This window comes from Molothrus aeneus, chromosome 24, assembly GCF_037042795.1.
Source record: "Molothrus aeneus isolate 106 chromosome 24, BPBGC_Maene_1.0, whole genome shotgun sequence".
NCBI lineage: Eukaryota > Metazoa > Chordata > Aves > Passeriformes > Icteridae > Molothrus > Molothrus aeneus.
The window spans coordinates 2,709,811-2,734,590 of record NC_089669.1 but is presented as its reverse complement, the minus strand read 5'-3'; the positions used below and the strand labels follow the sequence as shown (position 1 = coordinate 2,734,590).

At 59.6% G+C, this 24,780-nt stretch overlaps 2 protein-coding genes across 2 annotated transcripts; both read right to left on the bottom strand.

The window, feature by feature from the left end:
• Positions 1-3,263: 3,263 nt before the first annotated feature.
• Positions 3,264-7,321, bottom strand: OPTC (opticin). The gene is made up of 6 exons (XM_066565382.1): positions 7,100-7,321; positions 6,643-6,781; positions 5,277-5,435; positions 4,845-5,047; positions 3,957-4,052; positions 3,264-3,434 (listed from the first exon to the last, which is right to left on the bottom strand). The coding sequence occupies exons 1-6, from the start codon at positions 7,319-7,321 to the stop codon at positions 3,264-3,266; spliced, it is 990 nt and encodes a 329-aa protein (XP_066421479.1).
• Positions 7,322-12,004: 4,683 nt separating this feature from the next.
• PRELP (proline and arginine rich end leucine rich repeat protein) lies at positions 12,005-23,730 on the bottom strand. Its single transcript, XM_066565249.1, has 3 exons — positions 23,669-23,730; positions 16,040-16,985; positions 12,005-13,919 (listed from the first exon to the last, which is right to left on the bottom strand). Exons 2-3 carry the CDS (start codon positions 16,968-16,970, stop codon positions 13,741-13,743), a joined length of 1,110 nt encoding a protein of 369 aa, XP_066421346.1. The 5' UTR covers positions 16,971-16,985; positions 23,669-23,730; the 3' UTR covers positions 12,005-13,740.
• Between the last annotated feature and the right edge of the window lie 1,050 nt (positions 23,731-24,780).

Below are 24,780 nucleotides of genomic sequence, written 5' to 3'. Positions count from 1 at the left end.
CTCCTGGACACACACAGGGTCCCCAGTGATGTCACACGCTGTCCCTCAGGAGTGTCACACAGAGTCCCCCGGGGGTGTCACATGCAGTACCCCAGGGATGTCACACGCTGTCCCTGTGTCCCCAGGGGTGTCACACGCAGACCCCAGGAGTGTCACACGCTGTCCGCCAAGGGTGTCACACACAGTCCCTCAGGGATGTCACAGGCTGTGCCCCCAGGGATGTCACATGCAGTCCCCCAGGGGTGTCACACACAGTCCCCCAGGGGTGTCACATACTCAGTCCCCCAGGGCTGTCACACACAGCCCTCAGGGGTGTCACACGCTGTCCCTCAGGGATGTCACACACAGCCCTCAGGGGTGTCACACGCTGTCCCTCAGGGATGTCACACGCAGTCCCAGCTCCCCCCACAGCCCCAGGCACGGCCTGCGCTGGTGCCACCTCCCGCAGGGGCAGCGAGGGAGCGGCTCCCGCTCTGCGGGGACATTTGGAGAACTCCCCAAATTCTGTCGCTGTTTCGGGGCTGGGAGCGGAGCGGGGAGGGCAGCACGGAGGAGGAGGAGGAGGAGGAGGAGAGGAGGAGGAGGAGGAGGAGGAGGAGGGGGCGGGGGCCATCTGGAGCAGCCGCAGGATGCTGAGCTGGCGGGGGCTCTGCGAGCCGGCGCTGCCAGAGCCGAGCGATCAATGTGTGACAGCCCAGCCCCGCCGAGGGAAGGTGACCTTGAGCGGCACAGCGACAAGGGACGAGGGAGGCAGAGCCAGGAATCCGCACGGAAATGCTCTCCGGGCGAGGCAGCAGCGATGGAGGGGAGGACAGGGATGCCGAGCCCCGATGACAGCCCCGGGAAGGGCTCTCTGCCCTCCTGGCTGCTCCAGGACAGGATCCCGGAGCTCCAACAGCGCCTGGGGACAGTCCCTGCCTTGGGGACAGTCCCGAGTGGCAGGAGGGGGTGGCGGTTCCCAGCGAGGACACGGGGGCGTGATCAATAACTGCCCCAATAATCAATAATTGAGCTCCAAAACAGCCCCAGCTCGGCCTCTCCAGGGTCCCTCCTGCCCCATCCTGGCCCCTCTTCCCTGGTGGTGACAGGGACGCAAAAGTCACCCAAGGCTGAGCCTCAGCTGTCCCCAGCAGAGCCCCCCAGAGCCCCTCATTGCTCTCGGAAATTTGGGATTTCTGTAAATCCGGGCGCCATCCCCTCACTGCCCTCACCCTCCTGCGCAGCCCAGCCCCTGCAGCTCCTCCGAGCCCTTCCCCGGATCATTCCCGGGCTGCTCCCGATCCCGGCGGGCATTCCCGGGATCCCCGAAGGCTCCAGGCAGGAGAGAACGCGGTTCCAAGGGAAGGTCCGACATTCCCGGCGCTGCCTTTGCCCTCTAGCGGGACCAACGCGAAGGGACCGGTGGGGAAAATCCGGCCAATTCCCTCCTGCTGGAGCCCCAACTGCAGAAATCCCAACTTTTCCAAAAGAAATGAGCAGCTCTGAGCGGGATTTTCCACAGGAGGGTCGAGATTTAGCGGCGTTGTCTTGCCTTGGGTGGCTTTAGGGTCCCCTGAGCCCCGGGGAGGAAGGGACAGGAGGGGACAGGAGGGGACAGGATGGGACAGGATGGGACAGGGGGGACAGGATGGGACAGGGGGGGTTCCACCTTTTCCAGAGCTCTGCAGGGGCAGAGGTGGGGCTGGATTTGGGGAGGCGGGCGCTGGGAGCTCCATCCCATGGGATCAGCAGGATAGAGGCTGGTGGGAAGGTGTTGGAAGGGTGGGTGGGATGGGGGAGGATGAGGAGGCAGCAGATCCGTAGGCTGTTGACACAACAGCAGCGGCAACAAATCCTGCGATTCTGCATAAAACAACTCCAAATTCCCGTTTCCCAAGGATTTTGGGTCAACAATCCACGCCTGGGCTGGGTTTTGCACGGAAAAGGGGCAAGAGGAGGTGCCCACACCATGCCAGCGTCCCCGTGGATGAGGAGCCGGATCCACTTCCCAGGTTTTCTCCAGCCACCTTCGGATGCCTCCCCGGGCTCTGAGGATGTGGGCTGAGCTCCGTGGTTTCAGTTCAGGGCTCTGGATTCTCCAGGGATGTGTCATCCCCCTTGCCGTGCTCCTTACACGTGGATAAAAATATAAGGGATGAATCCATGGTGTGGAAAATATCCCACAGCGCTGGGCAGGCCCCACTGGCTGCGGAAAACCGGGATGGGCCCGGGGATTTCAGCTCCAGCCCAGGGAGATCCTGGTGGGACTGGTGGGCTCGGGGAGCTCCTGGGCTCTCTGCAGTTCCAAATTCATGGATACTGTCCCAAACCCAATGATACTGTCCCAAATCCACGGATGCCATCCCAAATACAGGGATTTATACTACAAGTACATTTATACTATCCCAAATCCATGGATACCTTCCCAAATCCATGGACGCCATCCTAAATCCATGGATGCCATCCTAAATCCATGGATAACGTCCCAAATCCATTTATACCATCCCAAATCCAGGGATTCCCCTCCCAAATACATGGATACCGTCCCAAATCCATGGACGCCATCCCAAATCCATAGATAATTTCCCAAATCCGTTTATATTACCCCAAATCCATGGATACCATCCCAAATCCATGGACACCATCCCAAATCCAGGGATGCTCTCCCAAATCCAGTTCCAGGACATCTCCCAGTTCCTGTTGCCAGGACTGCAGCGGGTCTGGGATGAGGGGGTGGAAGATTCCAGTTGCCCTGTGCTGGGATTTTGGGTTTTACCCTCTTTGGGAGCTCACGGGGACAGTCCAGCTGTGCCCAGGTCACACCTGGATGTGCCACACTCCCCTGGAGCTGCACCAGGGACAGATCACACCTGAGGTGGCCAAAGTGTCACCTCCCGGGGGCAATGCAGCTCCTGGTCCCTGGCCAGGACATCCTGACCAGGATCTCAGGATCTCAGGATCTCAGGATCTCAGGATCTCCCTGAGGCTCTGGAGGGAATGGAGGAAGAAACGGGACACAGGGAAACCCCATCTTTGCAAATCCAAGCAAAAACTGCTGGGATGGGGCTGGGTGAGGGCTCCCAGCTGCTCTCACTGTCAAATGCTTTGAATGCATTTTCAAATCTTTATTTCATTTCATTTTTATTTTATGTGTTTTCCCCAGCACCGAGCTCCCCCTGGGGTGGAACACCTCCACTTTAATCACATTTTCCATGGAGCAGCAGGGTCTGAGCGCTCTGGGACGGGACCTGGGAACCCTTTCCTGCACTTGCAGCTGTGGGGGCTCAGGAGAAGCGGCCGGTGGGCAGGCGGGGCAGGCAGGAGAAGGCGTTGGGGAAGAGGCTGAGGTTGATGGGGTTCCCGTCCAGGCGGATGTCCTCGAGCGCCCGGCGGATCTGGCCCTGCTCCTGGCTGTCGCAGAACGTGTCCTCGTGCATCGTCTGGATGTTGTTGTTCTGCGGGGACAGGACACGGGCACAGCCGGGTCATAGGGAGCAGGAGAGGAGGGGCAGGAGGACCAGGACCAGAACCGGGACCAGGGCCAGGGCCAGGAAAAGGACCAGGACCAGGACCAGAGAAAGGACCAGGACCAGGGCCAGGAAAAGGACAGCAAGGATGAGGAGGAGGCAGATCAGAACCAGTCCAGGACCAGAACCAGGAAAAGGACCAGGACAGTAAGGATGAGGAGGAGGACCGGAACCAGTCCAGGACCAGAACCAGGAAAAGGACCAGGACAGTAAGGATGAGGAGGACCGGAACCAGTCCAGGACCAGGACCAGGATCAGGACTAGGAAAAGGACTAGGAATAGGACCAGGACCAGGATCAGGATAATGAGGATAAGGAGGAAGACCAGAACCAGAACCAGGACCAGAACAAGAACAAGGACTGGGAGCAAGACAATGAAGAGGAGGAGAAGGAGGAGGAGAAGGGGGAGGAAGAGGTGGGATCTGCTAAACTCGGGCAAACCCCATCCCACCTGGAGGTGCAGGGAGCGCAGGCTCTCGGGAAGGGGCACGGGGATAAAATCCAGCTGGTTATCGGAGAGATGGAGGAACTGCAGCTGCTTCAGGTCCTGCGGGGAGAGGGCAGAGGTGAACCCCGGTAGGGATGAACCCCTAGAGATGAACCCCCAAGAGATGAACCAATGAACCTCCTAGAGATGAACCCCTTCAGATGAACCCCTAGAGATGAACCCCCAAGAGATGAACCAATGAACCTCCTAGAGATGAACCCCTTCAGATGAACCCCTAGAGATGAACCCCCAAGAGATGAACCAATGAACCTCCTAAAGATGAACACCCATAGAGATGAACTCCCTAAGGATGAACCCCCAAGAGATGAACCAATGAACCCCCAAGAGATGAACTCCTAGAGATGAACCCCAATAGAGATGACCCCACCAAGAGATGAACCAATGAACCTCCTAAAGATGAACCCCATAAAGATGAACCCCCAAGAGATAAACCAATGAACCCCCAAGAGATGAACCCCCTAGAGATGAACCACCAATAGATAAACCAATGAGCCACCTAGAGATGAACCTCCAAGAGATGAACTCTCAGGAGATGAACCAATGAACCCCCTGGAGATGAACCCCTAAGAGATGAACCCCCTAAAGATAAACCCCCAAGAGATGAACCCCAATAGAGATGAACCAACGAACCTCCTAAAGATGAACCCCCTAAACATGAACCCCCTAGAGATGAACCCCTAGAGATGAACCCCCTAGAGATGAACCCCTTAAGATGAACCCCCTGGAGCTGACCTCCCAGGATCTGACCCCCCTGGAGTTCACCCCCTTCTCCCCTCCCTCCACCCCCCTGTCCCCCCGTGTCGGGCAGGGCCCCCCAGGCGCGGGGCGCACCCGGAAGGCCTCGGGGTGCAGCCCGGCGCTGGGGATGCGGTTCAGGCGCGCGTCCAGGCGCACGAGGCTGCGGGGCAGCTCGGGCAGCGCCGTCAGGAGGTTCTCGGGCAGCAGCAGCTCCTGCAGGCTGGGCAGCCCCTGGAACGCATCCGCGTCCGCCCGCGAGATGGAATTGCTGCTCAGGTCGATGCGCTTCAGCTTCTCTGAGGGCAGGAGGAGGACAGGGACAAAGCCAGCGTGGTTTATTCTCTGCCGCCCTGACTTTTTAAGATTTTCTAATGCTTACATTCTTGTAACAAACTTCCTCACGCGCTTTCTGTAAATAACTGATTGTTTTGCATTCTTTTACAGGGGAAAAGAAATTTGATGGACTGTTGGTTTGCCCAGCGTCGTTGGAGAGGTGGGATTTTCCTGTTGGCGACCCCGACATACCGAGGCCGCGGAAGTCGGCGGCGCGCACGGCCCCGATGCGGTTGAAGCGGGCGTACAGGTACGCGGTGTCCGGGGGCAGCGCCGGGATCTGCTCCAGCCCCACGTCGTCGCAGTACACTGAGCTGCCCAGGCACAGGCACAGCAGGCAGCTGGGCAGCCCTGGAAACAAGCACTGACCCCATAAAATACCCCAGAGAAGCGGGAGGAGCTCGTCCCGCCATGGGGACATGGATCTGTGACACACGGAGCTGTCACAGCTCCCTGACCCCATAAAATACCCCAGAGCAGCGGGAGGAGCCCACCCCGCCCTGGGGACATGGATCTGTGACACCCCGAGCCCCCTGCCCCCATAAAATAGCCCAGAACAGCGTAAGGAGCACACCCCACTGTGGGGACATGGATCTGTGGCACACGGAGCTATCACAGTTTCCCAACCCCATAAAATACCCCAGAACAGAAGGAGGAGCCCACTCGGCTGTGGGGACACAAAGTTTGTGACACCCAGAGCTGTCACAGCCCCCCGACCCCATAAAATACCCCAGAACAGCAGGAGGAGCCCACCCAGCTGTGGGGATATGAGGCCTGTGACACCCAGAGATGTCGCAGCTCCCTGACCCCATAAAAGACCCCAGAACAGTGGGATGTGCCCACCCTGCCATGGGGACACAGAGCTGGTGACACCCAGAGCTGTCACAGCCCCGCATCATCCAGGGAAGGGCCAGAAACTCCCAGCAATAAAAAAAAAAACCAAACCCATAAATAAATGAAGTGCCCAGGATCAAACCCCTCCTGCAGGAGGAAGGGAGATTAAAGCCCCCAGATTCAGCTTTTTATACCCAAAGCTCTCCTGGCCCCTTTAATTTTCCCACTGGAGGAGGCAAAACTCAAGAAAATTCTTTTGAATCAAGAAAAAATCTGTCCCAGCTGCCCCCAAGGCCCCAGCACGGGGGGCAGGAGGGGTAAAACCGAGCCCACCCCCCACACCTGAACCCCCTCCTCTCCCCCGAGGTTCCCAAACCCCTTCCAGGGGGGTTCAGAGCAGCTCAGCACCAATTTCCTTTCTCCTCCCTCCTAATTTTTCCCAGCCTGGAGTGACAGAAAAGGGATAAAGATATTTATCCTCGCTGCAGGATTTTAATTGTCACTAATCTAATTGCCACTGTCACAAAGCCTCTGCTCATTAAAGCGTCACTGCTTTGCTGGAGTTCATTTTTTCCCTGCAATTTCTCTCTCTGCAGCCCTCCTGTGAGCAGACTCAAGCCCAGAACCCTGCAAAGAGCTGCTGGCAGCACCAGAATTCCATTTTTTTCCCCCCAAAACTCCACCTGTGTGACGTGGGGATGCATCCCAAGGGAGCACAACTCACCCTGCCTGGGGATGGGCGCCGGGGGCACGGGGCCTGCACTGCTTGGGGGCTGCAGATTTGGGGTTCCAGCCGTGGTTTCAGCCAGCTCTGGGAGGGTTTTGGGGTCCTTGGGGCGAGGAGCCAAAGTGCCAACCTCGATCTGCAAGCACGGCTGGGTGTGAGCTGTGGGTGATTTGTCCCCTCTGGGGTGGGTGGCACCAGTCAGGGTCACTGGGTTGGGATCATTGATTCCTTCTTGGAAACCTCTCCAAGCCCTCCAAGGAACCCCACAGCCCTCCTGGCCCAGAGGGATGAAGGAATCCTCACATCCAAGAGCTGGCAGGGGTTTGGCTCGGGTAAAACCTTCCCCAGCCCCGGGAGAGCTGCCAGGGCTGCTGCTCCTGCGGTGCCACATCCGTCCCTGGCACCAAATCCCCGTCCCAGGATGCAGCCAGGGGCTCTCCTGTGTCCCCCTCACCTTGGGGACAAGGTCCCCGTAGTCGTAGAGCTCCTCGTAGTTGCTCAGGTCCAGGATGTCCCCGTAGCTCTCCAAGGTCACGTCGTAGTTTTCCAAATCCAGGTTTTCAAAGAGGCTCAGCTCAGCCTTGGGCTTCTCCACCTTCCTCCTGTCCTTGGCTGGCACAGCCCAAAGCGTCCCCAGGCACAGGGTGGCCACCCCCAGCCAGCCCAGGGGACACATCCTGCACCTGGCCGGGGTCACAGCACCTGGGGTGTCACCAAGGGCTGGGTGTGGGGCCAGCCCCGGGGTGGGGGGACAGGCGGCCCCAAACCCAGAGGGGACAGACAGCCCCAAACCCTGGGGGGACAGACAGACCCAAACCCAGAGGGGACAGACAGGCCCCAAAACCTGGGGGGACAGGCAGCACCAAACCCAGAGGGGACAGACAGCCCCAAACCCAGAGGGGACAGACAGCCCCAAACCCTGGGGGGACAGACAGCCCCAAACCCTGGGGGGACAGACAGACCCAAACCCAGAGGGGACAGACAGCCCCAAACCCTGGGGGGACAGACAGCCGCAAACCCAGAGGGGACAGACAGGCCCCAAAACCTGGGGGGACAGGCAGCACCAAACCTCGGGGTGGAGGGGACAGACAGCCCCGGGAGGGACAGACAGACTCAAACCCAGAGGGGACAGACAGCCCCCAAACCCTGTGGGGACAGACAGCCCTGGGAGGGGACGGACAGACCCAAACCCAGAGGGGACAGACAGCCCCAGGAGGGACAGACAGACTCAAACCTCAGCGTGGTGGGGACAGACAGCCCCCAAACCCCGGCAGGGACAGGCAGCCCCAGGAGGGACAGACAGACTCAAACCTCAGCGTGGTGGGGACAGACAGCCCCCAAACCCCGGCAGGGACAGGCAGCCCCAGCCCCGGGGTGGCGGGGACAGACAGCCGCGGGAGGGACAGACAGAGGGGACATTCCTGACCCTTTTCAGCGCATTTCACGCTCGGCTGTGCAGGAGAGGCCCCGCGGGGCTGCCGGGGCTGCCCGGCTTTCCCAGCGCCGGGGGGTGCGGAGGGGCTCGGGGGTGGTGAGGGGGTCGCGGTGCTCGTAGGGATGGGTGGAACCGGCCCCCGGCCCAACAAGCCCAGCAGCGGAGGGGGACCAGCCCCAGGAGCCCCGGAGCTGCTGCTCCCCACTTCTGCTCCCACATCCAGGTCTCAATCCCGATCTAAATCTGCTTTTCCAACATCCTGGAGGGCCGGAGGCCACGGGATCCGTGTGACAGCACGGGGACATCCCCCAGCCCCACATCCAAACCCTCCAGGCGCCATTCCCAAAAGAGAATTCCCTCCCGTGGGACATCCAGAGCAGGGTGAGGGTCCCGACCCCCTCCAGCCTCTCCCAAATCCCAAATCCCAAATTCCAAACTCATACTCCAAATTCCAAACTCCAAATTCCAAATCCCAAATCCCAAATTCCAATTCCAAATTCCAAGTTCCAAGTTCCAAATCCCAAATCCCAAACTCGAAATTCCAAACTCCAAATCCCAAATCCCAAATCCCAAATCCCAAATCCACCACCCAGCCCGGAGTTTTTTTCACTCCATCCTGAGGATGCTGCTCCCAAATTCCTGCTGTTTTCCCCCACATCTGCCCTTTCCCAATGCTCTGAGCCCCCTGAACCCCCCCCCGCCCCCCAAACCCTCCCATCCTCCAGCTGCCCCAGCTCGGACGGACGTACCCCCTGTCCTTCCTCCTCCTCCTCCTCCTCCTCTTCCTCCTCCTCCTCCTCCTCGGCGTGGAGCCCCCTGGGCTGCAGGGGCTGGGGAAGGGCTTTTGAGGCGCGGAGAGGAGGAGGAGGAGGAGGAGGAGGAGGAAGAGGCTGCTCGGGGGTCTGGCCGAGGGGACAGGCAGGACGTGGCCAATCAAACCCGCTGTCCCCTGCTGGGTCCTTACATTGTCCCCAAGGCCACCAGCCCGGAGGTGGCTCCGCTCCAGCAGCCCGAGCTGAGAGGGGCTGAGAGGGGCGGGATTGGAGGGGAACGAGCGGTGACACCTCCCGGGTGTCCCCAGGGGCGGTGGGGACACGGCCCAGGGCAGGAGCGGTGACACCTCCCGGGTGTCCCCGGGGCACCACGGCGCGGTGTCGGGCACAGAGCCAGGAGGTGCCACCAGAGAGGGACCCCCGGGATGCCCCAAAGCACCGGGGGGACCCCAGTGACCGGCCCAGGGTTTGGGGGGGCTGCAGAGACCCCCCCTGGCAGCGATGGATGGGGACACTGAGCTCACCCAGCCCTGTGCCCCTCCCGGGGGTGCAGCACCCCAAAACTTCACTCTTTGGGGTTTTTTGGGGAGGGAAGCTGGTGTGGGTGCAGGGGGGGCTCAGCACCCCAAACCTTCGCTCTTTGGGGTGGTTTTGGGGTTTTTGGGGAGGGGGAACCAGTGTGGGTGCAGGGAGGGGGATCAGCACCCCAAACCTTCACTCTCTGGGGTGGTTTTTTGGTTTTTTGGTTTTTTGGTCAGGAGGAGCCGCTGTGGGTGCAGGGAGGGGGCTCAGCTCCCCCAGTCTTCACTCTTTGGGGTGTATTTTTGGTTTTTTGGGCAGGAGGAGCCGCTGTGGGTGCAGGGAGGGGGCTCAGCTCCCCCAGTCTTCACTCTTTGGGGTGGATTTTTGGTTTTTTGTTTTTTTGGGCAGGAGGAGCTGCTGTGGGTGCAGGGAGGGGGCTCAGCACCCCCAACCTTCACTCTTTGGGGTGGATTTTTGGTTTTTTGGGCAGGAGGAGCCGCTGTGGGCGCAGGGAGGGGGCTCAGCACTGCTCCCCTCATTGGGGCAGGGTGTGAAACCCCCCACGCCCCCCTGTGTCCCTGGGGGATGTCACCGCGGGGCTGGCACACCCCAGGAGGGGCAGGGCGAGCGCGGCAGCCCCTCCTGGGCAGCCTCGTGCCCACGCACCCACCCACGGCCGCGAAAATGTTCCCGTCGCCAGCGGCGCATCGCCCCCCACGCACCCACCCACCCTTCCGGAGCACCCATCTGCTCGGGGACACCCCCGCAGCCCCCCAGCCCCCGCCAGGACGGCCCCGGCCCCTCTCAGCACGACGCGGCCGCTAATCTTCATTAAGCCGCTCATTAGGCGGCTCGGTGGGCAAAGGGACGGAGCAGATGTGACAGATTGGGGGGGGGGGTGGGAAAAGGGGGGGGCTGGCTCAGGGTACACTGGGAAGTGGGGTCCGAGAGGGTCCCAAAGGATGAAGGGGTCCCCGAAGATGAAGGGTCCCAAAGATGAAGGGTCCCAAAAGATGAAGGGTCCCAAAGGGCAGTGGGGTCCCCAGGGGTGAAGAAGTCCCCAACAATGAAGGGATCTCCAGAGGTGAAGGGGTCCCTGGGGGTGAAGGGGTCCCCGGGACAGGGGGATCCCCCTGGGCAGTGGGGTCGCCATAGATAAAGGATCCCAAAGGGCAGCGGGGGGGAGTTCAGCACCCCAGACCTTCAATCCCTGTGGCGGTTTTGGGGTTTTTTGGGGAGGGAAAGCCGCTGTGGGTGCAGGGGGAATTCAGCATCCCAAACCTTCACTCCCTGGGGTGGATTTGGGTTTTTTTGGGGAGGGAAAGCCGCTGTGGGTGCAGGGGGAATTCAGCATCCCAAACCTTCACTCCCTGGGGTGGATTTGGGGTTTTTTGGGGAGGGGAAGACGCTGTGGGTGCAGGGGGGGCTCAGCACTGCTCCCCTCATTGGGGTACGGTGGGGAGATGGCCCCGAACCCGCCCTGGCAGTGGGGGATTCGCAGCGGGGTTATAAAACAGGGGGATCGCAGGGGGAGGAGGGTGCGTGCGCGCTCTGCACGCCACGAACGCGCACAAACCCGCTCGGCACCCCCGGGCCCTCACACCTTCCCCCGCTCCGCTCGGCATTCGCGGGGGGCAGCGGCAGCGGCGCAGGGGCCGCGCAGGAGGAGGAGGAGGAGGAGGAGGAAGAAGAGGAGGAGGAGGAGCCGCTGCCACTGCCCACCCCGCTCGTGTGGGGACAGCCCGAGCCGATCCCGCTGCTGCTGCCGGGCTGGGAGAGGGGCTGAGACCCCATGGAAGGGGCCCTGAATCCTCAGGTTTTACAGGGAAGGATTCAGGATGCTGGAATGGAGCTGTGGCTCCACAGATGTGTCCCTGCATCCTCAGATTTTACAGGGAAGGATTCAGGATGCTGGGATGGGGATGTGGCTCCACAGATGTGTCCCTGCATCCTCAGATTTTACAGGGAAGGATTCAGGATGCTGGGATGGGGATGTGGCTCCACAGATGTGTCCCTGCATCCTCAGATTTTATTTACAGGGAAGGATTCAGGATGCTTGGAATGGGATGTGACCCCATAGATGTGGCTCTTAATCCCAGATTTTAGAGGGAAAGGAGCAGGATTTTGGGATAGGGCTGTGACCCCATGGATGTATCCCTGAATCCTCAGATTTTACAGGGAAGGATTCAGGATTTTGGGATTGGGGCTGTAATCCCATGGATGTATCCCTGAATCCTCAGATTTTACAGGGAGAAGTGCAGGATTTTGGGATGGCGCTGTTATCCCACAGATGTGCCCCTGCATCCCAGATTTTACAGGGAAGGATTCAGGGTTCAAGGATTTGGGATCAAATCCCATCCCATGATTTGGGTTCAAGGTTTGGGATCAAATCCCATCCCATGGGCAGGGACACCTTCCACAGCCCAGGCTGATCCCCCTTTGGAATCCAGGGATTCTCTGGGAATTCCATCCCAGCCAAGAATTCCTTCCCAAATTCAGCATCACTCCAGCCAAAACCCCAAACCCCCCCAAAACCCCAAAACCACTGGGAGAGTGATCCCCATGCAAGGAAATTTTGGATGAAGCAGCACCTGAGGAAGGCGAGCATGGACCAGGGAGAGGCTCAGGATCCCTTGTGAATGATTTTATTTCCACTGCTGCAGGGAGTGGGAGTGAGAATCCCATAAAACTGCCAGGTTGGGAGGTGCAGGTGGCTTTGGGAATATCTGTACATTCTACCAGTCTATATACACATCAGATATAAATATATATAAATCCAGGGGGGCTCCGTCCGGGTTTAGGGCTGAAACCTGTCCCCACCCAACTGCAGGGAGAGCTGCAAAGGAGATTTTATCGTCAGGGAAAACCCTCCTTAATTAGCAGGAGGTTTTAATTAATGGCAAAAGGGGAGCATCCCTGTGCCAGCTGCAGGGAGGAGGACACGGTGCCCGTCCGTGGCCGTCCTGGGAAGGGTCAGCTCTGCTGGCTGGGCACAAAGGAGCTTTCTTTGGTTTATTTAATGCTCATTGCAGTTGGATTTTGATTTTTTTTTTTTTCCTCTCTAATGCTCGGCCTTTAAATCCAAATCCTGAGACTCAGGAAGAAAAGAAGAGAATAATCCCCCCTAAACCCGGACACCCAATAAATGCAGGTACAGCTATCGGGGGGGGAAAGCGATACATGTGGGGATGGGGAAGAGCAGGGATAAAAATAGCCCTTCCAAAGGATGATTCTTCCCTTTTCTTCTCCCTTCCTTTTATTTCTAATTAAAAAAAAAAAAAAAAAAAGGCAAAGCCCAGCCATGTGTGGTTGGCTCCAGAGAGAAACTGAGCCGTGGATGTGGCCCTGGAGCTTCAGATCTCAGAGGGAAGGGTGCAGGGTTTTGGGATGGGGCTGTGACCCCCACAGATCTGATTTTACAGGGAATGATGTAGGGTTTTGGGACGGGGTTGTGACCCCATGGATGTGGCCCTTGATCCCAGATTTTACAGGGAAGGATTCAGGAGGTTGGGATGGGGCTGTGTCCTCATGGACGTGGTTCTACATCCGAAGATTTTACAGGGAATGATGCAGGATGTTGGGATGGGGCTGTGGCCCCATGGATGTGGATGCAGGATGTTGGGATGGGGCTGTGACCCCATGGGTGTGGGATTTTGGGATGGGGCTGTGGCCCCATGGGTGTGGATGTGGGATGTTGGGATGGGGCTGTGGCCCCATGGGTGTGGATGTGGGATGTTGGGATGGGGCTGTGGCCCCATGGGCCAGTGCTGGGATGGGGATTTGAAGCCAGGCAGGGTCTGCCCCTGCCCAGGGGGCGTGGGAAGGTGTCCCCCCCCACACAGGGGCAGGACCCCCTCCCTGCTCCATCCCCGCACATCCACAGCTCCAGGAGGGATTTAGATCCTCCTCCTCTGGAGAAATGTGGAGCCAGAGCTCTCCAGAAGGGTGACAGGAGTGTCCCCATCCCCTGGCATGGCCTGGTTGTCCATCCTCCCTGCAATTCCACGGATCCCACCACCCTCAGCTCCAGTTCATCCCATCCCAGCTCCAAAACCCACCGGGAATGGTTCCCGGTGCTGGCCACGCCCCGAGCCCAGCGGCTCCATCCGGAGCGACCCCAAACCCTGCGGGGCACCAAGGGAGAGACAGAACCGGGGGACAAGGACAGCGAGCTGTGACCGGGGGTGACACTGGGACACGGCGGAGAGCGGTCCCCAAGGAGCCACCGGCGTCCCCGCAGGGCAGGAGAAGGGGGAACGGGGAGAGGGATGGAGGCGGGCAGTGAGCGGGGGGAGAGGGAGGAGAGAGGGTCCCACGTGTCTGAAAAGTCCGAGCAAAGCCGGGCCTGGGAGAGGCGGGGCAGGGCTAAAACACCACGGACTGCAGCAGGCGGAAACACAGCATCAGGTCCAGAGGGATGGGCGGCTTCAGCAGGTTCCCGTCCAGCCGCAGGTAGCGCAGCCGGGGGACGCTGTCCAGGTCCGAGGGAGAGAAATCCTGGATGGACATCAGCGAGGTGGGGCAGATCTGCGTGCCGTTGATTTCTGCGGGGACAGGGGACACACAGGGGTGAGGGGTAGGGAAAAGGGGATGTGGAGAGGAGGAACAGAGGGATGTGGGTTAGGGAAAAGGGAATGTAGAGAGGAGGAACAGAGGGATGTGGGTTAGGGAAAGGGGAATGTGGAGATGGGGAAGAGCAGCATGAGGGTTAGAGAAAGGGGAATGTGGAGAACTGGAAGAGTGGGATGAGGGTTAGGGAAAAGGGAAGGGACATGAGGACAAGCAGGATGTGGGTTAGGGAAGAGGGAATGTGGAGAAGTAGAAGAGTGGGATACAGGTTTGGGAAAAGGGAATGAGGACAGGAAGAGCAGTGGGTTAGGGAAAAGGGAATGTGGAGAGGAGGAGCAGTGGGATTCAGGTCAGGGAAAGGGGAATGTGGGCAGGAGGAAGAACGGGATGGGGGTTAGGGAAAAGGGAATGTGGAGAAATGGAAGAGTGGGATGCAGGTTTGGGAAAAGGGAACGTGGACATGAGGAGCAGTGGGATACAGGTTAGGGATAGGGGAATGTGGAGCAGAGGAGCAGTGGGATTTGGGTTAGGGAAAAGGGAATGTGGGCAGGAGGACCAGTTGGATGAGGGTTACGGAGAAGGGAATATGGAAAAGAGGAAGAGTGGGATGCAGGTTTGGGAGAAGGGAATGAGGACAGGGATTTTGGAACCCCCCCTTGCTATTGAACCCCAAACTGGGGTTGTTTTGCCGCCAAAAGGGACAATCCCAGGCTGTTCAAAGCCCCAGCCAGATGGAAAATGTGGCTTTTGATGAGGAGCGAAGTAGGTCACGTTCCTCGGGAGCACAGCTCGGGATTGTGGCGGCATTCCGGAGACAGAAGGGACCACCCCGCCCCCGGAACCTGCCGAGCCGGCCCCGAGCTTCCCAAAAAAACCATCCAGGAGTCCCGCTCCAGCCCTGTCACACCGGAGATAACGCCAGCACCCGGCTCGCTGCCCCCCTATGGGATTCCACCTGTCCCTGCCCGGCCCAGGGGCGTTCCTCATGGAAAATAAACCCCGGGATTGTGATGTCAGCACCCAGCTCCAGGGATGGGAACCTTCGAAAAACCAGGGAAAACAGGAAAAGAGGAAAAGCTGGGTCAGGGCGGGCACTGGATTTCTCTCCAAGGAAAACGCCAGCAGGACTTGGATGCTGGGGGTGTGGGAGGGCAGCAGGGGTCACCACCTGCACCACAAGGTCCCCTCCTGGCTCAGATTTGGGGGTGTTTGATTAAAATTCAGATTAAGGAGCGCTGGAGCCAGATGAGATCGCAGCAGGGTCCTGGCGCTCCAACAGCAGAAACATCTGGGGAGACCAGGAATCCTGGAATGCTGGGATGGTTTGGGTTGGAAGGGACCATAAAGATCACCCAGGGGCACCTTCCACTACCACCGGCTGCTCCAAGCCCCATCCAGCCCGGCCTTGGACTCTTCCAGGGATGGTGGCAGCCACAGCTTCTCTGGGAATTCCATCCCATCTCCTCACCTCTCTCCCAGAGAAGAATTCCTTCCCAATATCCCATCCATCCCTGCCCTCTGGGAAGCAATCCCCTGTGCCCTGTTCCTCCATCCCTCATCCCAAATCCATCTCCAGCTCTCCTGGAGCCCCTTTAGGCACTGGAAAGCTGAATGGGAATGCAGTGGGAATCTGTGTCCTCCTCTGTGCTCGCTCTGTTTCTGCACTTCCCAGGCTCCTCTGCCGTGGAATTGCAGCTGGATTTCCTTGGGATGGTGTGGGACAGCCCTGGCTGCTCTGCCTCCATGGCAGCCTTGTTCTCCCTGTTCCTTCCCCTCTCTGGGATGTTCCCTCACCATCCCGAGCTGTGTGTTTGGCATCTGTCCCTAAAACCTGTGCCCAGACTCTCCTCGTTAAATATCCCGATTCTGCCAGGGGAAGAGTCTTTCCAAGGGCAGGCAGCTCCACAGAGCACAGCTGGGAAAAGTCCTGCAGCACCAGGGGGGATTCACTCTGCTCCTCCCCTTCCACCCAGATCCCCCCTCCATCCCTGCAGCTCCCACCTCATCCCACCCCTTTGAAGCGATCACATCCCACCAGGTGAGAAATTACTTTTCCAAGGTTTTTTTCCCCCCAAAAAAAACCCGTGGCACTCACTCTCGATGGAGTTGTTGTTCAGGTAGAGGTGCTCCAGCTTGGGGCTGATGAAGGGCACGTTGGTGAGCTTGTTGTGGGCCAGGTGCAGCACCAGCAGGTTGGTGAGGTTGAAGGAATTTTTGGGCAGCCCCTTATCCGAGATCTGGTTGTAGTTGAGCCGGATGAAAGCCAGGTTGGGAAACTCCTTGAAATAATCGCTGGGGATGTCCTCAATGTTGTTCCTGTCCAGGAAGAGCTGGTGGATGGCGCTGGGCACGCCGGGGGGCATCTTCCTCAGGATGTTGTGCGCCAGGTTGAGCTGCATGAGGTTCTTGAGCCCCTTGAAGGTGTTCTTGTTGAAGACGCCGTCGCTCAGCTTGTTGTGGTGCAGGTCCAGCAGCACCAGGTTCTCCAGCTTGTTGAAGACCCCAGCGGGGATCTTGGAGATCTGATTCCTGCTGAGCCTCAGCTGCTCCAGGTTGGGCGGCAGGAAGGCGGGCACCTCCTTCAGCTGGTTCCTCTCCATGTAGAGGAAGATGAGGTTCTCCAGCTTCTCCAGCACCTTCCTGTCCACCTTGCGGATGCGGTTGTTGTCCAGGTTGACCCACTTGAGGCCGGTGGCGTTGCGGAAGGACTCCTCGGGCAGGTCAGCGATGAAGTTGTTCTGCAGGTACAGGTAGTGGATGCGCGCCGGGATCAGCGGCACCGTGCGCAGGTTGCGGCTGTCGCAGTACAGCGCCGAGGGGAAGTCGGGCGGGCAGTAGCACTCCCGAGGGCAGTCGGGGAACACGGACGGAGGGCCCGGAGGGAGGGGAGGGGGCAGCTCCGTGGGCTCCACGGGCTCCTCGAAGGGCAGGGGAGGCCGGGTGGGTCTGCGGGGGGGTTTGCGGCGCTGCCCGCTCGCCACCAGCGCCAGCGCCAGCGGGAGGAGGAACGCCAGGGCCGCCCTCATGGTCCGGGTGTTTTCCTGCAGGGACACGAGCAGAGGGGTTGGGTGTCGCAGGCATCTTTTGTGGAAAATCCTTTCCTTAGGATTTTTCCTCCCGAGAAGCTGAGAGGCCTCAGGAACAAAATGTAACTAATGGTTATCTGCTGCTGTGGAATGCAACAGGTGCATCTGGGATTGGGCTCATGTGGTTGTTTCTAATTCATGGCCAATCACAGCCCAGCTGGCTCAGACTGTCTGAGCCACAAACCTTTGTTATTCATTCTTTCCTCTTCTATTCTTAGCCAGCCTTGTGATGAAATCCTTTCTTCTATTCTTTTAGTATAGTTTTAATATAATATATATCATAAGATAATAAATCAAGCCTCCTGAAACACGGAGTCAGATCCTCGTCTCTTCCCTCAACCTGGGACCCCTGTGAGCACGGTCACAGGCTGGGGAGGGGTTGGTTGAGGGGTTGTCACCTCCCCGCGGTGGCACACAGGGGTTTATCCCTCAGGGCTTTATCCCTTGTCTCTGCTGCCTGCGTTCCTCTCCCCTTCCTATCGGGAGTCGTCTTCCAATCCAACCCCTCCCCAGAGCAGGAGTCGCTGAGCTCCCTGTCCCTGGCTCACTGCTGTCCATGGAATTCCTCTCCCTGGCTCATCATTATCCATGGAATTCCTCTCTCATTCACCATTATCCATGGAATTCTTCTCCCTTCCCCACCACTATCCATGGAATTCCTCTCTCATTCGTCATTATCCATAGGATCCCTCTGGCTCACCGTTATCCATAGGATCCCTCTCATTGACCATTATCCATGGAATTCCTCTCTCACTCATTATTTTACATTAATTCCTATCTCATTCATTATCCATGGGATCCCTCTCTCATTCACCACTGTCCATGGAATTCCTCTCCCTGCCTCGCCATTATCCATGGGATCCTTCTCTCATTCACCATTATCCATGGGATCCCTCTTGTCCATGGGGAATGTTGTTGTTGTTGTTTGTCTTTTTTTTTTTTTAATTTGGGTTTTTGTTTCATTTTCCCACCCCGCAGCACCTGGGCCCTCCCCAGAGGCCACTTCCATCCTCTCTTCCCAAAGGATGGATCAGCCCTTCAGACTCCTGGATGGATTTGGTTTCATTTGGCACTTGGGGCAGCAAATCAATGATTCCACAGGAAATTGGCTCTGGAAAAGCGCCGGGAACCCGGCAGAGGTGAACGGGGGAGCAGAGATGGGTGACTCGGGGCGAGGAGCAGCCCCTCTGCCAGCCCTGGGATGCAAAGGGCACTCCCAAGGCTGGAACAGCACAGGGGTTTGGATCCACAGCTCCCTGTGCTGCCCACAGAACCCATCCAGCCCCGCTGCTGATTTGGGACGAGTCACAGCGGGAGATTGGGAGGGATCAGGTGAGGTCTGTGTGCTCCAAGCCAGGAAGTTTCTCCTGGACATCATCCCTGGCCACCTCTCCCTCCTCCCTGGCTCCTGCTCACCCTGAACCATCCCTGCTGCTGCCTGGAACAGCAGCCCCTGCTCATCCTTGCCGCATTTCCTGGGAATTCTCCAGCTGCTGGGGGAGGGATCCAGCAGAGAGGCTCCGTGCAGGTGGGGTTTGGGTGTTCCCACAGCTGGAGCAGGCTGGGATCGGGGTGGGATTCCTGGCAATGGACCCTGGGGGCTCACCAGGCTCTTCCCAGGGGGATTCATCGCCAGAGCAAGGCAGAGGGAGGGCAGGAAGGAGCAGGGAGACAGAGGAGAGGGAGGAAAATGAGGGAAACCGGAGGAGGAAGGGAAAGTGCTGCTGAGATGGGAGAAGCCTTTGGAGGTGCTGGAGCTGCTGGTGCCAATTTTGGGGGGAAATCCAGCACATCCAGCACAGCAGAGTGGGGTGGGCTGCCCATCCTCCCTTTCCAGCCCATTGCCAGCTCTCCTCACACCCGGAACCCCCAATTTCCATCATCCCTGAAGGGACAAAACCCCCCATCCAACCCGGGAACCGCAGGGACCCTCTGGCCCATCCTCTTCCAGGGCCACCTCTGCCAGCCCCAGCTCCCTTTGGAGCCATCCCACGCTTTCCTGGGGCTCCAAGGAATTGACTTTCTCCAGGAAAAGATCCTGTTTTCGCCCCTCCTGCAGGCCCAGCCTGTTCCTGCCGGCTCCCATCTGGCTCCGGTTAACCCCGCACGCCTCCCGGGCCGGCTGCTTTCCATCAGGGCTCTGGCATCTCGCTGGGGGAAGGGAGGAGCAGGGAAGGAGCCAGCAGAGCCCAGAGCTGCCGGATCCTGAGCCCAGCACAGCTGCAGCAGGTCCTGCTCGGGGATGGATGTGATCCTGTCCCTGCATTCCGCGTTTGGTGACAGGAAAATGGGAAAATCCATGGCAGGGATGGGCTGTTTGTGCAGTGCCCTTCCCATTCTGGCAGCATCCCGCTCCTTCCCCGGCCACACCACACGGATCTCACTCTGTCTTGTCTCAGAGCTTTCCATGGGGTTTTTCCTCTGCTCCAGAACCTGGATTTTAACCCCCACAAGCACCCAAGGGAGCAGCGGGGGCTGAGGTCAGAGCTTGGCCCGGCGCAGAGGGGAGGGAGCAGCTGGGAGGTGACCATTCCAGCTGGGAGGTGACCATTCCAGCTGGGAGCTGCTCTTCCATCCAGGACACAATATTCCACACTGTGATCCAGGTGTTGGATCCGCTCAGGCCACCCAGCAATGCCCCAGCAGGGTGGGGGACGGGGCAGTGCTGTCACCCTGCTGGTGATTTGACATCCCAGACGTTTGGGGACTCAGCACAGAGCAGGAGCAGCCAGCCAGGCCAGGAATTCTGGCTGGAGAGTGACAACATCCTGTGGAATTCTGCAGGCACGGACGGGCAGTGGTGGGAGGGTGACACCACCCCTTTTACCCACCCTGTGGGGACTGTCCCAGCCCTGTGACACTGCCACCACCCTTCCCCTGGGGTGCTGGGCCCCAGCCTGCCTGGGGAAAGCAGGACCCACTTTTTTTTTGTTCCAAGCAAACTGCAGGAAAGCAGCGACATTCCCAAAAAAACCCCAGGGATTCAACGAGCCCGAGGCCACCACAACGTCACAATTGCTGGAAGATTCCAAGCCAGCTCTCCCAGGAAAAGCTGGAAATCTGTTCTCCACCCAGTTGGATTTACTGGCATGAATTCCAGGAGCAGAATTCCCAAATCCCACCCCTACTCCAACCCGAGCCCCAGCACAGCCCCTGCCCTGCCAGCCTATGGGACAGCTCCATTCCAGCTGCCCACAAGGAATCCGCGCCACTGGAACAAAGTTAAGTCATGGAGCAACGGAGGAATTCAGGAAACCAACGGCCTGGCGTGGAAAAAAGGCTCAATTCATGGATAAAACCAGTGCTGACACCTCCTCGCTCTGCAAGGCCAAGGCACCCAACAGATCCCGGGGTTTTTCCCAGAAGGAGGCAGCTGCTTCCTCAGCCATCCCGGTTACAATGGACAAAAAAAAAAAATTTAAAAAAAAAAGCGGTGCAACAGCTGGAAATTCCAGCCCCGAATGCCACTGGGGTTTGCTCTGCACATAGTTTCTCTTCCCTGCATCCCAGTAACCCCCAGCTCCCAGCGGCGCTGGCTGCCAGCCCCGGGACGGGACGGGCGCCAAGGGCAGGGAGAAGCCGCCACCCCGGGGCGAGAGGGAGCCGTGCAAAGGTCACCGAGGGGGATTTGTCACGGGCCAAGTCCCCGCCATGTCCCTCGGGTGCCTCCTGCAGCGGTGAGGGGAGAGGGAGCAGCTGGATCCCGGTATTTGCCCAAGATCCCGCTCCCGCAGAGGGATAAAGGGAATTTAAACTCTGGGAGAGGCAGGAAAAGCCTGGATGACTGGAGCAGGGCCCCTTTCCAGCTCGTTGTTAGCTCCTCTCGCACATTCCCGCAATTCCCATCAGCCCTGGAGGGGGAAAAGCCCCTTCCAGCCTGGGAACGGGAATGTCGGAGCAGAACGAGATAAAAATAACCACAAGGATCGGGCAAAGCTCCTTCCTTGGCTTCCCTCGCGTCCAGCACCGCTTGTGTCTCTGCGAGAGCCTGGCCCAGCACGGAGCTCGTCATCCAGCGCCTCTGGAGCGCCGGGAATTGTGGAAAAAGGGCCAGGGCAGCCAGGCTGTCACCCGGGCATCACCGGGGTCCCTTGGGAAGCGCAGCCCTGATGCAACAACCCCGCGGTTCTCGCCCTTTCCCAGCCCTTTCCCAGAGAGCAGCGGAGCCGGGCTGGAGCTGGGGCTGGGTCCTGCCGCGTTCCCGCTGTGTCCATGCAGGGACGGGTGACACCCGCCAGGACACTCGGTCCTGCCCCATTCCTGCTGGGATAGCGCTGTGTCCATGCAGGGACGGGTGACACCCGCCAGGACACTCGGTCCTGCCCCGTTCCCGCTGGGATGGCGCTGTGTCCTTGCTGGGGTGGGTGACACCCGCCAGGACACTCGGTCCTGCCCCGTTCCCGCTGGGATGGCGCTGTGTCCTTGCTGGGGCGGGTGACACCCGCCAGGACACTCGGTCCTGCCCCGTTCCCGCTGGGATGGCGCTGTGTCCTTGCTGGGGCGGGTGACACTTGCCACAGCTCAGCCAGGACACGGCGACAACAGCGCGGGGCTCCTGCCAGGAGGGTCCCCAGAGACCCTGGGATCATCCCGTCCTTTGCTCCCGGGTCCCCAGAGTTCCTGGGATCCTTCCCAAAGCTCATCCCATCCTCTTCTCCCAGATCCCCACAGACCCCGGGATCCTTCCCAAAGATTCATCCCATCCCCTGCTCCCGGGTCCCCACAGACCCTGGGATCCTTCCCAAAGGCTCATCCCATCCTTTGCTCCCAGGTCCCCAGTGTCTCCAGGATCCTCCCCAAAGGCCCATCCTGTCCTCCGCTCCCACCTTCCCACTGCTCTCTCGGTCTCAGCAATTTCTCCCTCCCTGCGTGTCCCAACCCTTCCCAGCGTCACTCCCAGCTCGGATCCCGCTGCCACACGCAGTGGGAATGGCTGGACAGGGACAAAAGCGGATCCCGGCTGCCAAAGCGCCGCCGGCCCGGACCCCACGCACGCCCCGCTCGCCCCCCAAGCAGCCGCCTTGCCTCGTTCCGCTTCTCCCTCAGGCTGGGAAGCGGCTCCAACGCCTCATTCCCTCCTCCCCAGCCTCTTCCAAGGGCAGGGGAAACCTCCCACGGCTGCGCTTTGATCTCTTCCCGGGCTGGAAGCGCTGATCCCTCATTCCCCGGGGAGCAGGGACACGATTCCCGCATTCTGGCTGTGCCAGGAAAGGGCACCGGGATGCCCTGGGCTCCACATGAGGTACGGCCAGGATAGCAGGATCCCATAATCCCAGGATCCCAAGGATTGCAGGATCCCAGAATCCCATGATCCCAGGATCCCAAGGATCGAAGTATCCCAAGGATCGCAGGATCCCAGAATCCCAAGGATTGCAGAATCCTAGGACTGCAGGATCCCAGGACTGCAGAAACCCAAAATCCCAAAATTCCAGGATCCTAGAATCCCGTTATCCCAGGATCCCATGATCACAGGATCCCAGGACTGCAAGATCCCAGGATCCCAGGATCGCAGAATCCCAGAATCCCAAAGTCCCAGGATCCCAGAATCCCAAAATCCCAGGATCCCATGATCCCAGGATTGCAGGATCCCAGGACCCCCAGGATGTTTCTAAGCCCTCACATGCTGCACACCGCGGGGATAAATTCCCATGTTTTGCTTTGGAGCTGCTTTTCCCCAAACCTCTCCAGCCGGCGGGCAAGGGCAGGATTGGGATCAGCCTCTTCCAAGTAACAAATCTCCGTTTTTTTTCCCCCAGGATTTCGGCGAACATCGAACATCGTTTCCCGCCTGTTCCTGCTGGCGGAGCGGGGACAAAGAGCCGGCTCCGAACGCGACCCCCGCGGGGAGGGGGCTGCGCCTCCCCTCCCACCTGGAGCTGAGCTGGCTCCGGGCAGGAAAATCGGGATTACATTCCCTGGGAATGTTCGGTGCGATCCAGGCGGGAAAGAAAGGCTTTACCACCTACATTTTGGGCAGAAAACACCCGTTGGAGCTGTGGGGCTGCTCGCTCCCACCCCGCTCTGGCTCAGTCCGAAATTCCCTGCTCCTGCTCCATGGGAGCAGCCCCCCAGAGCCCCCCCAAACCCAGGACGAGGTGCCCCGATGTCCCCGGAGGCTCCTGGTGGCGTTCCTGGCTCCGGAGGGGTCCCTCCTCCCCTCAGCCTCTCCCTTTCCTCGCTTGTTTTCCCTCCTGCTTCCAGGGCAGGGATTGCCCTGGGCTGTGCAGCCCTCCCAGTTCCCCCAGTTCCGGCCCCCAGCGCCCCCAGTTTGGCTGCAGAGCCGAACGTGCTGGGCTTTGGGGTGTGGGGGACACACAAAGGGCACCTCGTGTCCCCCCAAAAGCCCCTGGCAGTGGCCGCAGCGCTGTCACAGCCCCCGGGCTTCCCTGTGACCCCAGAGCCCCCAAATCCCCCCCTCGTCCACCCCAGAAACTCCTGGAAGCAGAGCAGAGAGAGAACAAAGACTCCAGAGCGCTGCAGGACAGAGGAACCAAGAGGAGAGGGGGGAAAGGAGGGAGAGCAGATGTTTTTGGGGATGGGAGGGAGGCCGGAGAGGGCAGGAGCATCGTGGAGTCCTGGCTGGGAGGCTCAGGCAAGGTGAGAAGAGCCTGGGGGGGAAACACCTGCCCAGAGCTTACCTGTGTGCACCTCTCCCTCCTCCTGCCTCCTATTAATCCCCAAGACAAGTTTCTCTCTGGCTTCTCTCTCCCTCCTCCTCCTCCTCCTCCTCCTCCACCACCACCACCTCCTCCTCCTCCTCCTCCTCCTCCTCCTCCTCCTCCTCCTCTCGGCTCCGCCACGGGCGAGCCCGGCCGGGCGCGGGGGTTTTGTGGCTGGGAGCGGAGGGAGAGCGGGGGGCGGAGGGCTGGGAGGGAGGGCTGGGAGCACTGGGAGGGCTGGGAGCACTGGGAGGGCTGCAGCGAGGCACGCTGACAACAATCACGTCTTTCTCTGGCAGCCGAGAGCGGCGGGCTCGGCGCACGGCAACAATTCCTCCTCCTCCTCCTCCTCCTTCTCTTCCTCCTGCTGCTGCTGCTGCTGCTGCGGAGGCAGCTCCTTGTTTCAAAACAAAGCTAATTAATCACGGAATAAGCCCTGCCCTCGCCGCCGGCTCCGCTTTCCCAGGAGCGGGCTGGAGGTTTGCGGAGGGGTGGCTGCTGTCCCCTGTCGCCACCCGCAGGGACACCCGGCTGTCCCCACACCCCGAATTCCCGGCCCCTCGGGGCAGACGGAGCCTGGGAAATGGGGCGCAGGGGTTGCTTTGCTGCCAGCCGAGGAGGAGCTTTGGTTTAAATCCTGGTGGCACTTGGTGAGGACAGGGTGGGGGTGACACAGAGGTGGCACCAGCTGAGTGTCCCTGCCCGCTGGAAAACAGAAACGCACCGAGGGGACACGGCCAGGAGGGCTCGGGGGGGACGTTTCTGCTCCAAAAGGGACATTTTTGTCCACGAGGGGCTCGGAGGAACTCGGGACCTGTTGCGTGTTCAGAGCTCCGAGGGGTCCTGGGTGGGCACAGCAGACCCCAGCCCCAGGAATCGCCATTCCAGATCCATCCCTGACCCGGAATCGCCGGGATTTGGGATCCATGAGGGCAGAGCACCGCCCCAGCCCCAGGAATCGCCATCCCAGATCCATCCCAATCCCGGAATCGCCGGGATGTGGGATCCAAGGGGGCAGAGCAGCCCCCCAGCCCCAGGAATCGCCATCCCAGATCCATCCCTGCCCCGGAATCTCAGGAATGTGGGATCCA

Excerpts from the sequence above, each read along its gene's own strand:
- OPTC (XM_066565382.1), bottom strand. The coding sequence starts at position 7,321 with ATGTGTCCCCTGGGCTGGCTGGGGGTGGCCACCCTGTGCCTGGGGACG. Across the intron at positions 4,053-4,844 it reads TGCACCCCGAGGCCTTCCGG|GACCTGAAGCAGCTGCAGTT; the intron begins GTGCGCCCCGCG and ends CTCTCCCCGCAG. Across the intron at positions 3,435-3,956 it reads TGCGCTCCCTGCACCTCCAG|AACAACAACATCCAGACGAT; the intron begins GTGGGATGGGGT and ends CTGTCCCCGCAG.
- PRELP (XM_066565249.1), bottom strand. The coding sequence starts at position 16,970 with ATGAGGGCGGCCCTGGCGTTCCTCCTCCCGCTGGCGCTGGCGCTGGTG. Across the intron at positions 13,920-16,039 it reads GAACAACAACTCCATCGAGA|AAATCAACGGCACGCAGATC; the intron begins GTGAGTGCCACG and ends CTGTCCCCGCAG.